This window comes from Tigriopus californicus, chromosome 8 (assembly GCF_007210705.1).
Source record: "Tigriopus californicus strain San Diego chromosome 8, Tcal_SD_v2.1, whole genome shotgun sequence".
In the NCBI taxonomy this organism is placed as follows: domain Eukaryota; kingdom Metazoa; phylum Arthropoda; class Copepoda; order Harpacticoida; family Harpacticidae; genus Tigriopus; species Tigriopus californicus.
In genome coordinates this window covers 3761690-3774771 of record NC_081447.1, presented here as the reverse complement: position 1 = coordinate 3774771, position 13082 = coordinate 3761690, and the positions used below count along the sequence as shown (strand labels likewise).

The 13082-nt window shown below is 46.4% G+C and overlaps 1 protein-coding gene across 8 annotated transcripts in view; it reads right to left on the bottom strand.

Annotated features, from left to right (window-relative positions):
• Positions 1–6: 6 nt before the first annotated feature.
• LOC131884480 (focal adhesion kinase 1-like) overlaps positions 7–13082 on the bottom strand; it is a 33225-nt gene continuing 20149 nt past the window's right edge. For 2 of the 8 annotated variants that reach the window (XM_059232277.1, XM_059232279.1), the window contains exons 2-15: positions 9572–9821; positions 7690–8292; positions 6692–6769; positions 4654–4864; positions 4565–4585; positions 4288–4452; positions 3576–3905; positions 3317–3497; positions 2753–3246; positions 2146–2669; positions 1545–1958; positions 1249–1473; positions 775–881; positions 7–293 (exon numbers count right to left, since the gene is read on the bottom strand). In XM_059232277.1, the coding sequence (XP_059088260.1) occupies positions 74–293; positions 775–881; positions 1249–1473; positions 1545–1958; positions 2146–2669; positions 2753–3246; positions 3317–3497; positions 3576–3905; positions 4288–4452; positions 4565–4585; positions 4654–4864; positions 6692–6769; positions 7690–8292; positions 9572–9821 (3823 nt within the window). In that variant the 3' untranslated portion in view covers positions 7–73. Of the gene's footprint in view, positions 294–774; positions 882–1248; positions 1474–1544; positions 1959–2145; positions 2670–2752; positions 3247–3316; positions 3498–3575; positions 3906–4287; positions 4453–4564; positions 4586–4653; positions 4865–6691; positions 6770–7689; positions 8293–9571; positions 9822–9905; positions 10135–10543; positions 11289–12357; positions 12376–13082 lie in introns of those variants that run through there. The other 6 variants (XM_059232275.1, XM_059232274.1, XM_059232276.1 and 3 more) reach the window with 6 other exon arrangements.

Here is a 13082-nt window from a genome sequence, read left to right as displayed (position 1 = left end):
GCCGAAGCAAAGTGCAGAAAAATGTCACAGCCTGTCGCGAGATTGAACCTTGAAGGTCGGTCGTTGAGCCGAATTAACCTTGGCCATGACCTCCGCCTCCACCACTCCTCTTTTCGAGGCTTGAAGCCGCTGAACTGACATTCGAAGACTCCGGACTCGAACTGGAGGCTGCCACCGAGCCACCTCGAAGAATGTGGTCGTTCACGATAGGAAACTCGATCCGGATGGAGTCCACCACATCCAAGAGATTCTTGGCATTCATGGCTAACACATGAGCTGCCGAGAGCATGCCCCTACAAGGAAAAGAAGAGTGTAATGTGACTGCGTTGATTACCTCAGGTGAAAGACGAGTGGAAATACGTCGCTTGAAATTGAACACGGAATGGTTCAATTGCATTCTGTACGTAATGTATTGCCAATTTAAGTATTGATGGCAAACACTTTTAAGGTGGCAGTAAGTTATTAAATAATATGCATATCAGTCTTCAAATAGATTCACCGGCCGAAGTCCAACTTGGCAACTGTTATTTTGCTACTGCACGAGATATCTATGAATATTACATGTTAGGGTATGAAACATTTACCGCTCGTCATTTTCAAAGGACGAGGGGAGGAACTACATTCCCAGCAAGGCTTAAAATATGTACTAAAAGGACAAAATCTATTCAGCCATTGATAGTAACTTGCTTAAGAAAGGAGCAATGTTGAAAAAATCATCCAAATTTCCTTTCTTGCACTTAAAATGACCCCTTAAACGGTGTTTGACAAACTTACTTTCGATACTCTGCTTCAACGGTGGTGTCGCAATACTTCTCCACCAGCTTCATGGCATTCACCAACTCGCTCATGTCTGTCGAAAGGACCTTGTGAGCCATTTCCACCTGAAACCAAAATGGACTCAAATTTCAATGACGTATTTTTAAAGTATCGAGGAAGGCCTGTAGAAAGCGGTTAAAAGTCGTCTTGCCTCACAAAGCCAAGTGACACTTGGTACACTTCGGTCAACAAGCATTAGGTTGGTTTCACCCAAAACCAACCGACCTCACAGGATCATTTGTCAAGTACTAGGGTCGCCTCGCGGGGCTAATTGGACCCCAAGGCCTTTCAACCACCGCTTCAATATTAAAGGGACGCCTTCGTCGCTCTTTTGTCATTTATACCTTTTCCCAAGTTTTATTGCCTATCCATCAGGGGAATGAGACATGTTTGCATTTCAGGGCAAAATTGATCGAGCCGTTGAAAGCCTACCTTTTTATGTGAAGGCGTCGGAAATGCAGGGACCAAATGGTCGACTGCAGCTAGAAGATGTCGCAATTCGAGACCAACCCGTTTCACGTTATCCAAGTATAAACTTGTCTTCCGTTGCTGAACGTTTTGAGACAGGGCCATTACGGCGCGAACGACGGCTGTGGTGGATTCGTAAACGGTGTCATTGGTTCGGTCCAAAGGTGCCGTGGGTGTGGGACGGATCTCCTACAGGGAGAGAAACATTACACCCATTGTTCCAAGTGCCATTGTCATCCCGTCAATAATGCCGTGTGTACCTTGACAACAAAAGGTCGATCTTCCGTCGAATTTCCGGAAGAACTTGACATTCGAGAGCGATCCTTCTCCAGACTCCCCGCTCCGGAAACACGACCGATTTCCGGCTTCCCCAGACCATTCTTACTTGATGATGAGTGGTTGGCCGGAGAGACATGTTGAGGTTGATGGAGGAATTGATGGTGATGACTGGGATCGCAGGACGAGGAGGAATCTGATTGCTCGGAGCCAAAAGATCCGGTGGTCGAGAGCCGCTTTTTGAGATTTTGTTCCTCTTGCTGGAGCCACTTGGCATCCTCTTCCGATTGAATGTGTTGCCTCCTCAGGCGTTCCTCCAACTCGCGGGCTTCCATCTCCTTCTGACGGAGAGCGGCCACCGAAAGACCAAGGGTATCGTCGTCTGACATGTCACGGGACTGAAACAAAAAAAGCCACTAAAATTAGCATTCATTTATCGATCATTCGTGAACGTCACGGCCCACAATGATTCGATCAGAATAAACGGTTTGCTCCCGACCCCAGAGTGAATGGATGGACAACGATATCGTGAGAAACACACCCGTACAAATAAAAGGCATGCTTGTCTTAAGGTTTGCCACGCACACAATTGCCCACCTGACCACCACCCGTTGCGGTTCGACCATTGATCCCACTCGTCAAGGATGGGTGTCTTCGTCGAGGTCGTGGAGATTGCGTCTGCGGCCGTGCCAAAGTCGTGTTAGCCGAATTAGGGCACGACGTGCTCAATGCTCCGGTGCTAGCTGTCGTATGTCGCATGTTCGGATTGGCCTTGTCAAACGCCACGGTTAGTACGTTGAACGCGTTAGCAGGAGTGGTGTAATTAGCTGGGTTGATTAGTCGGGATTGATTCTCACGCATGAGTCGAGAGAGAACCTCGGGATTCTTGGCCACCAGATAGGACATTGGTGGAGAAGAAGACATCGACGGTAGTGGAGCGGCATTAATTACCTGTTGTTGAGTGGCAACGGAGCCATTGGGGAAAGTTCTAGGAGGGATGTGCCTTAAGGGATAGGGAGAGGGAACGCCTCGTTGGGTTGGAGGCCGTCCTGCCACGAACCGGTGCGAGCCCGGACTCATTCTTGAACTAGGGCTTGACTCGTCAAAACCTGTGAAGAATGGAGGATAAAGGTTATGAGTTATTGGTCGGTCCTGCTCTGTCCTGCTCCAGAATGTGTTGAGAGCTTATTACCTCGGCCCATCTTTCTCTCCTCCATCTCTTCTTTGGCGACTTTTTCCTCTTCAATGGTGTCTTTGAGAACCTGTTTCAGCGTCTGAAAAGTGGGCCTCTTCTCCGGCTCGTAAACCCAACATTGAGCCATGATAGCGAACAACTTGGGTGGACAACCCGTGGGCATGGGTAACCGTTCGCCATTCTCAAGTTTCCCGATCACATCCGAGTTTTTCACCCCTTGAAATGGTTTCACACCCAACTTGAGGATCTCCCAGACACACACGCCGAACATCCACACATCGCTAGCCGTGGTGAATCGGCGGAAATTGATGCTCTCGGGGGCCATCCATTTGATGGGAAGCTTGCCTTTCGATGCTTTGTAGTAGGAGTTATCCTGAATCCCGCGGGAAAGCCCGAAGTCCGCCAATTTGACGCATTCTCGGGAATAAACTAAAACATTGCGCGCGGCAATATCTCGATGGACGAAATTCTTCGACTCCAAATATGACAAGGCGGTTCTGCTGTACGGCCAAGGCGGCAATATCTCGATGGACGAAATTCTTCGACTCCAAATATGACAAGGCGGTTGACAATTGGAAGGCATAAGTGACGAGAGTGAGGAGATCGAGTTGGTTCGTATTATTCTGAAGATACGCCCGGAGCTCGCCGAATCGGGCCCATTCCATGATGATCCAAATGGGCGAATCCGAGCAGATCCCATAGAACTTGATGATATGAGGGTGGTCGAATTGCTTCATAATGCCTAAAATAGCAATTGTTAACACGAGAGATAATGAGCCGCCCACTCATTCCAAGAACCATGGTCTGTTGCTACACTTACAAGCCTCTTGCCAAAACTTGTCCATCATGACTTGGTCGCCCTCCACTTTGCACGTCTTCACAGCGATCGGAATGCGAGAGCTATCCATCTGCAAATAGCTGCCTTTGTGCACATCCCCGAATTGGCCCTCGCCAATGGTATCCAACAACTCCACCCGTGATCGATCCAGCTCGAAATCTCGCGTTGGACTCGAATAGTCGCCTTCCTCGTCGACAATCTCGGCGTAGTCCTCGGTCAGAATGGTACGTCCGGAAATTCCAGGACTGTTGGATCGTGAGGCCAATCGCCCACCTCCTCCATTGCCAGACGATGGCAACGTGTTGTTTTCATCTGTAACGTAGTAGAAAACGGCTCGGTCATCATGAGTCACAGATGCCCATTTTAAACGGGTGATATCATTGGCATGCCACGTCTACCGTTGACAACGAGAGTAACTAATCAAGACTACTACTCACTTTTGGGCGGCACTGCGGGACAAGAGGAGCACAAAAAAAAATTAGCAGACTAGGTGGTGCAAGCATGCATATTGCGATTATGGGCAAACAATGGTGTGAAGAAACTGGCAAGCAAGTGGGGATAGCGGGATTAGAAAGAGCGCTGCTATGCGTCCTTCGGTCGTTTCCGTTTTTTTTTTGCAGCTTGTCGTCATGGGTGGATAGTGGATTTGAAGACTGGGATTCTAGGAAATACACTGCCTAATCTGATCAGATACCTTCAAAGCAAAAGGCGCTGGGCCGAACTTGAATATAATTGGAGGAATCTGTGGCAATCATTAAAGACTGTGGAGGCTGAGAATGAGCCTTTGTTGGCGAAGAACAAGCGAACTTGTGAGATTCATAGAGCGAGGTTAATGAAGCGTTAGCGGAAGAAAAATGCTCTAGAAAGGCAAGAAATAGAGAACGACCCGGTTTAATCAGTCCCGCTTCTCAAGTCAGAAGTTCAAGATGCTCCGGATGATCCCAAAATGAGAAATGACCCTGGTTACCAACCTTGATGCGTCACAACCCAGACTGGATTAGAAATGGAAGTCCAACCGTGTTAGTGGTTAGATTGATGACGGAACATGACAACGCTTTACCTTTTCGGTTCCAAATGGAGGTCTTAGAATCGTTGACAAGTCGACAATAGCCGTCCACGAGATCCGCCATATTCTCGGCATCCGCCAAAGTTGGACAAGTGAAGGTGAGAAGATCATTGGATCCCGCCACACGAAATTGGAGGTTGGCCTTGCCATCGTTCAAAAGGGTCTGGATGGATTGGATGTGGTTGAAGTCAGCCATGTGGTGGGTCTAAGACAAAAAGAAAATGACCAATTCGAATTAGTTCCCCAAGTTCCTTAGTCAAATGCAAGTTTACGGAGACGCTAAGAAAACAGATTCGCCTTTGTTTTCCAATGCAAAACAAGTTAACAAGTTGCAAAGGATGAAAAAGACGTCTCTCTCTCTCTCTCTCTCTTCCTCTTGACAATACTTGCATGGATAAATTTTATGAACCCATTTGAAAAGGCTTGGAGCAGACGTCAAATTTACGACACAATTGGGGAGAAAAAAAAAGTCACAAGCAATTTGCAAATCCTTCCAAGGCCGCCGAGACAATCCTTTTCCCTTCGCACCAACTTACGGGCCAAAAACCAACTGAGGGTGGAGAAGCCCCAAATCCCATCTCAAACACCGTACTATAGTCGTATTCATAGATCTCGCCCAACAACTCGTCCAGATTGGGCTCAAAGTAATCCGGGTCATCCCAAAGAAACATGTCGTTTCCACAAACTCAATCGTCTTGCACCAACGAGCTGTCAATATGAATCAATAGCCGGACCAAGCAAGCAAGCAAGCACTTGTCAAAGAATCCGTGCACTGCAATGCAACCTCTGACAGGTCTCATCACCGGAATATGACTAGAGAAGGTACGAAGAACATCTTGCAGTCCGACCCAGCTTCAGTGGCAATTGGAAGCGTACGACTTCACACCACCCTTGTAGTAACTCGTATACTACAGTAACTAGTGCACTGTATGTAGCACGTAGAGGAGAGAACAACAACGCACACACTCCGTGTAAGTCACGTATGTTCAATCTGTGTTGAGTCTATCCCGCGGTCTTTCTCATTCGGTCGGCCTTTTCCGGAGAGAGAGAGACGAAGATGTAGCTGGCCTCTAAAGTTTGTTTGAAAAAGCCTTGGACGAAAAGGACATTCACCGTCTGATTGCTCTCAGGCTGGCGAGATTCCGTTAAAGGACGTGCTCATTTCCCTGTCTCTTTTCGAATCGCGAAGTTCAATGCCGCCCACGCCTCTTCGATTGGCTTCACCCCGCCCACACTCCATCTATCGCCTCTATTTGGACATGTGTTTTAATTACGGTGATTACAATCCACTTGGAAGCCACTTTGGCCCATTCGACTCCAGACCATGGTTCAGTCAGGACTCAACGGGTCTGTCAAAAGGTCGATGAATTGATCCGGCTTCTTGTTGAATGAAAAGTCCATATTGTGGACAGTTTCGCTTTTTCTCCTCACAGCTCCCTGATGGATTTTGTTTGAGTTTTCTGAGTGAAATACGTACAACGAGAAAGCTCGTTTTCCGAGTCAAGGACATAAAGATTGCAAAAAATGCCTTCAGCGCGGTCTTCCTCGATTCAAAGGGAAGTCAAGGTTAGAGGAAGACATGTGAGGCACTCTGTTTTATTTAGGTAAACAAATCATGACTTATGGGACCAAATTGAGACCCCGGATCTCAACCTAACTGAGCAATCTAGATTTTTCACCTCGAACATGTGTTTCGCTTTTCCGATCTGAAATCGAGCATCTTTCGTTTGTTCAAAGAAAACACAAGCAAGTGTTCCTATCCACTCTATCGGCTCTTATGAATTGAACTCATGAGGTGATCTTTGGAGTTGTTGAAGATTCACTAGAGCGCATCTCTCTTGATCAAGGTACAATTATCATTAGTCACAGAGGGAGAGCCGGAGGATTGGGCGGAAAATTGTCGGATTCCCACTCAAGTACAAGCTTCAAATTGTGACGTGAAGGAATGCTGCCTAAGCTAGCTAGCTAGCTAGGGCTCATATTTTGACTTTGAGGGCAGATCGGATCATGTTGATATTGCTCAAATACTCACGGGATTGGCTCTTTCCGTCATGTAGGAGATCCCAAGATGAGGTCCGATAACGATATCCACGGGAATCGACCATCCGGCCTGCAAGTAACGAGGTGATTAGTCCAAGGTGGATATACTGATTTGCTTCCAGCTCGAATGTGTTTCAATCTTGGAATCAAAGATATCCTCGAGACCTAAACAAGAGGTTTTCACACTCTCTGCCCAAAGTCCTTGTTTCCGCGAGAGACTGGGACGCCCACGCAAAACAAATTTAGAGTCGTAAATGACTTCACCTGTGGAGATCAGGGACAGAATTTACGATTTGAAACAGGTTTAAAGACGCTTCTCATCTGTCTAGGACGAGATTGCCGTGGTTCAAGTTCATACTGAAGGGCAAGGCGATTCCATGAATGAATTTGGGTTCGGCTTCAAGTGGCATCCCTTCGTTTTTGGGCATTGCTACATACGTACAGGCAAGCTCCTTCCCTCTCGTCCACAAAAATTAAATTGGTAGTTAGAGGGCTCTGTTAAAAAAAGCGAAGAATAGCTTTACAGTTGTAAATAATATTTAATATTGATCTTCATTTAAAAGAGAAATGGGCCGGAGGGATTGCGCTGTCAATTCGATTGCGGTGTTTGAATATGAAGATGCATAGCTCCAATTCTCATTTCCAACCCAATTTTGACGATTCTGAGCTCGCGAGACTCCATGCAAAGGACGGCGATGACGATCAGATTTCGGCAAAGTTGGGAGTGTGAACAAAAAAAAACGCCTATCAAAACAGAGTCTCATCGGGAAAAATGGGGTCGAAGCCGTCGAAGTTGCGACTGAAGAACGGGAAAAAACATCATGTTGCATGTGTGGTGTACACGTGAATTTCCGTATCACCGGGGAGGATCTCGTTCCTCGTTCTTCTTCCTCCAACCTCCAACCTCGAACCTTCAGCGATATGCCATGTTCACAAAGAGATTTTCCCGGGAAGTGAAGGGAAAGTGAAATGACAGAAAACGCTTCTTACCCCTAAGGCGCATCGAAATTGTTCTTGGTCAAATTTATAGACGGGCTTGAGAAGATCCAGGAATTTGAACATGCATTCACGCTCGGCCAGTCCATCGAACTTCTTGAAATGTTGGTAGATGAGTTTGCGAATGGCTTTGGGCTTGTTATTGGCCAGGATGCTCTGGGGCAGAAATCGCGAGAGGCCATTTTCTCTCTCAAGGTGGTCGAAATTGGACTTCTTGTCCAACGCCACATGTGGCATGTAATTGAAGAATTTCCGAATCTCCAAGCAACCCAGTTGAATGGCCGTGTCCAAATCCAGGGAATCGTGCTTCTTGGACAGATACTCGGCTTTGACTTGGTCGTAGTAGTAATGGAAAGAGGTCTTGTCCTTTTCATACAGATCCGAGAGATCGCTGGGCAAGTATCGGATGAGCAGCTCGAATCGCCAATTGACCAACCCACCCTCGTCAGCGGTCATCCCTTGGACCTCATGCATGGGCGTGTCTTGATGGATCCATCGGATTTCCTCGGTCTGCGGATTGACCATCCGAATGGCGTACAGATGCTCAAACTGTCCCTGGCCTTTACACAAGCGACTGGTGAGAACATGAATAATTTCCTGAAGAAACAAAAGCATTAGGAAAGTGAACAATGAGATGAATCCTCCAGGAATGATTGTTATGACTTGTGAGTAGTACGCGAAAATAAGACAACCCTGGCCTCTTTTTCTCTTTGCATGGCAAGCAAGATGATCGTATCCCGCTGAGAACTCGACACACACACACACATGTATATGTAGTACTTGAGGGGCCTAGGATTTTTCTTCTACTTTTTCCATGCATTCCTGACAATTGCTCGTAAATAGCAGCACTCCTTGAAGAAGCGGTTCTACTCTTACTACTTTCTCAAGTCAAGTTTCAATCCCATCCACTCCCAAATGGAATGTTTTTGTGGTGAAATGTCAAACCTTTTGCCAGATGAGCGAATTCGGATTGATCCAATAAAATTCGCCCATTTCCAAGACACGCTGAAATCCGGGTCCTTTTCTACTGTACTGTACTCCCGGTGTCAATTTTCAGCAATATCTCTCTCCGCATTCCAGTTCGACCCAAGCAAACGTAGAATGGTGGGAGCAAAAACAACACTCAATGAGCAATGAATCGCAACAAGGTTATCCCTTGTCAGGCCCTCAACAAGAATTGTCTTTACGCCCCCCCCCCCCCCAAACCCCAGAGAGGCCAAACCCGGAGTAGTTCTGGGGCCGGCCAATTTCTTTGAATGACACATCCCTGCTTGCGGATGATGAATGTTCAACCCAAGTACGATTTAGACGCACTGAAAGGTGGCGATGACCCAGAAAAATTGGGATAAACGAAGTCTACCCTGGGCAGTTCACACCTCGTAAAGGCCGTGGGTTGTCATCATCGCCTTGTTGTTGTTAAGGGATTTGCGGGTCAAGATCATCAGGATAACAGATTGCCTCTTCAAGCCAACTATCATACTTGCAGATGATGAAAATGATGTGCAAGCCCACTTGGCGGTGAGTAATTTGAGCGGGAATGGGTCATTGGCTGTCGGGACGATGACACTGCAAATGAAATTCTCCGACAAAATGGCGGCCGCTGCATTTGAAAATGTTAATCACTTCGGAGATTAGAGAAGTTGTTGAGTAATCGCTTGCTTTTCTTCACGGCCGAAAACCCAGCGAGAACATTTTGATCCAATTGAGGACGTGGACGAAAGCGATTCATGCCCAAGGAAGATCAACATATCAATGATGTGAATGCACGAGTAGGTGAGCCCTCCCAACAACATACGCTGCCAAAACTATCATCGACCAAAATAGTGCCAACATACGTCTCAAGCCTTTATTTGGTTAGTCAATTGTGATGCCCTACCTTCACATTGGTGCTCTCGCAATATTTGACGCTGTGATGTGTTCTATCAGCCATGTACACCTTCAAGGTGTTCGGACTGACATTGGATGCTGGAGACTGATATCGAATTTCCGGACGACCCGATCCGGTTGTGGATTTGGGGGCCAAATCGGATCGTCTGGTCATGATCCGAGGTGACAAGGTTGGGATGGGAGAAGCCTCCAGTTTAGACTTATTGGAGACCAGTGAGGAGCCTTGAGACTCATCTTGCCTGGAACAGTTGAAAGAGAGATTAGTTTTGACTCAAGATGATAAATCATGAGTGACCTTGAGCCACGCAAATCAAGATGATCACCTGAGCTTGGCGGGTGACATTATAGGCTTGGTTGTTACCAATGTACCCGGGGGGTTGAGAACCAAAAATTGGCTTGACTGGAGAAAGTAAACATTAAAAAATCGAATTGTAACGAAACGACTTCAAGTTCAAGGGAGATGAATTCACTCTCGGTCTATCTACGACAAACTGGCAAGAGATATCCTTATCTTTTTACTAGGGCCAAACAACGTCTGAAACTGAGCTTATATTGTTCAACATTTCGCTTGTCAGAATTTTCTAGCACACAAATCGATGATTGGGCTGTCTGTTCGTTGTTCATTATTTCACCAGTACAACACCTCATCGGCGGCTTTTGCATGTCGGCAGTACGTTTTAATGAACAGTTGATCTCGTGGTCTCATGGAAGAGAACGTATCACATCCACCAAGGGGTCAATGCCCTTTTCGGTGCGATGTCACTTCCAAAGCGGAAACTAGGCTCCGTTGGTTCTTGATCCTTTCTCTCGACAAGAGTCACACAAACCATTGTTTGTAAGTGGATCAGCTTTGAGATCTTTGTACTATCTTTGTGTGTATGTCGAGAGTGGAAACTCCGATAAAACTCCATAACTGTGGGATATGTACTACATACTGTACATGTTGAGTTTTTGTTTTCACCTGATTTCCGTGTAGTCAATGAGGATAGGTCCATTTATGGACACGGGCCTCGTGATGCGGGTCCTTTCTTGACAGCCTTTAATGGGGGTATGGATTCTCCTGCGCACAGGAGTTGAAGGTGACGAGGGAAGGTCGGCCTTGATGAAACTCTCGGAGAGCTCCCAAGCTCCACCCAAGCCAGTTTTAGGCTTATGCGAGTGATTGTTATTCATCGACGTCACTCCGAACAAGATCTTGTTCAGATATTGGGAGGCTCGATTGCCCTCGATAGCCAGAGAGCTTCGTTTCCATCGATCCATGTTTCGTCGTACTTGGAACAACCCTTTCACTGCTGCTTCAAAGCATCAACATGGTCAATTCAAGTGATGAAAATCAATGTGCCTTGTAAGTAGACTAGTGCTCTCGTTACACACATGCACATATCGGGCTTGTTCAATGTCAAAAGGGCAGAATTACAGCAAATCAAAATGAGCTCTGACATGACACATGTTCTTGAGATCGGGAGTGATTCGCCACAAATCGTGCACAAACAAGTGGGATTCAACGAGTCAACCAGCCAAAGTTACGTAGCTCATCGTTCATCTGGGCGTCACTTGAGATTTTTGGCCAGGATGGTCGACAAATTATTACTAGGAAGTCACGCCCACTACCACAACTGAGCTCGTAAACTGTAAAACGGGCTCAGATAAATCTCGTGAATGCCTCTTGCCATAGAGAAGACCAATGCAAATAAAGTCTGGGCCTCCATTAAGATAAGGTAATTGAATCATCCGAGGTCCTCTTAAAAAGCGTCAGGCACTTTGGTAAGGCATGACAAGACATTGTAATTGAATAATTACTCATTGCCCAAGAGTCCCCTGCAAACCCAAATTCGACAGAAGAAACCTCAATTTGTGTATCAGAGTTGGAAATTGGAATATACAGGCACTTTTTGCTGACATTACAAGCACAAACACTTTGCATTCTTGAACAACGATAATGGAGCACATTTCTACCACCATAAAGTTCGTTGGATTACTGAAGAGTGCGAGTCGCCAACTGATTTTTTTCCTCCTCCCTCAATAGATGTGTGTGAGTGTGCGTCTACAGTTAGTAGCTGAGGAGCAGGATCAGTTTTCTCAACAAATTCCACTTGAAACTAAACTCAAGGGGGATGATGATCTGCTACACACTCTGCCTTTGAGGGCCAAATGGCGATCTTGAAAGTCATTCAAGTCTGACAGTGTCGAGAATCTAGACTTTGCCAATTTAACGAGGGAAATACTTCTCGTCTTCGTCACCTGATTCAGAACTGGGATGCTCACAACTCAGGTAAAGTAGTGATAAAGGATCAAGAAGTAGCCCTTATATGTTGGGAGACCTCTAAACGCCTTTGGAACATTTAGGAGCTTGGGGAAACTGCTGAAATTTCTTATCTTTAGTAGCAATGACACCCGATTTCCCGCCAATTTTCTTCAGTGCCACCTCAGAGGACATTAACAAAACCCACACAAGATCATATGGGGAGGATTTTTGGCAAAGGTCATCATCGTCTGAGTAAGAGTAAGAGAGAAAGACAACAAGGGGGAAAAGCGGTGGAAAGCGATCTCGATTTCGTGCGTAAATTTCCAGGAATCGTGGGTATGGCCCAAATATCAAGCTAAATGAGCCCAAGTGCTTGGGGAACAGGTCAATGATAACCTGAAAGCCAGCCAGCTGTTTTGGGCGAAAGTTTCACGACACTCTTCACCGAAAGAAAGACAATGCCCAATTTGGGAGATTTTAAGGGCGCGAGCATGGCACCTTGAAGCACTTCATTTCATCACTTAATTGACCATTTTGTGTTGGTGAATGTCCCTAGTTGGCCATGGCTGGTCTCGCAACCATTCACTGATGTTGGCACCTCAAGAAAACACAAGAACTCAATGAACTCGATCGCTCGTCTGAGACCACGTAACTAAATAACCGTTTCAACTCGCAGCTCTGGTCTTTTTTGTCAGGCAGAGCTGACGAATGAACATGCTGGTAGATACAAAATACTACTGCACAGTGAGTGTGGTAGAACTCGGCAGCAAGATCCACCACGAGGGCCTGGATGGAGGAGGATCAGCTCTCATGTGGGAGATCGCGGGTGTGTTTTCTCGTTCATGCAGCAACATGTCCAACCTCTCCTCGGCTGCCAAGTGCGAAGGGACACATACGGCCCCTAGGTTCAATCCACGGCTCACAGCCAAATAAAGCGCGGTCCGCGTCAGACCGACTCGTTTTGCAAAGCACTTATAACCGGGAGGGTAGACGTTGGCACCAAGGCATAGGTTACGGTGACATCATAAAGGATTAAAAATCCTCTATTTGAAATAGGGTTGCTATTGAAGCTTGGTTCCAAACAATTGCCTTCGTCTTGTTCCATGGTGGATCATCAGTAATATAATAAATATACGAAGTAATTGTATCTTGAAGATTACTTGAAGAGACGAAAGAGAAGAGGTGTTACGTCACAAAGAGGCTGTACGTACATGTTTTAAAACCGGGTCACGAATCGGAACAAAGTGCTAAAAAT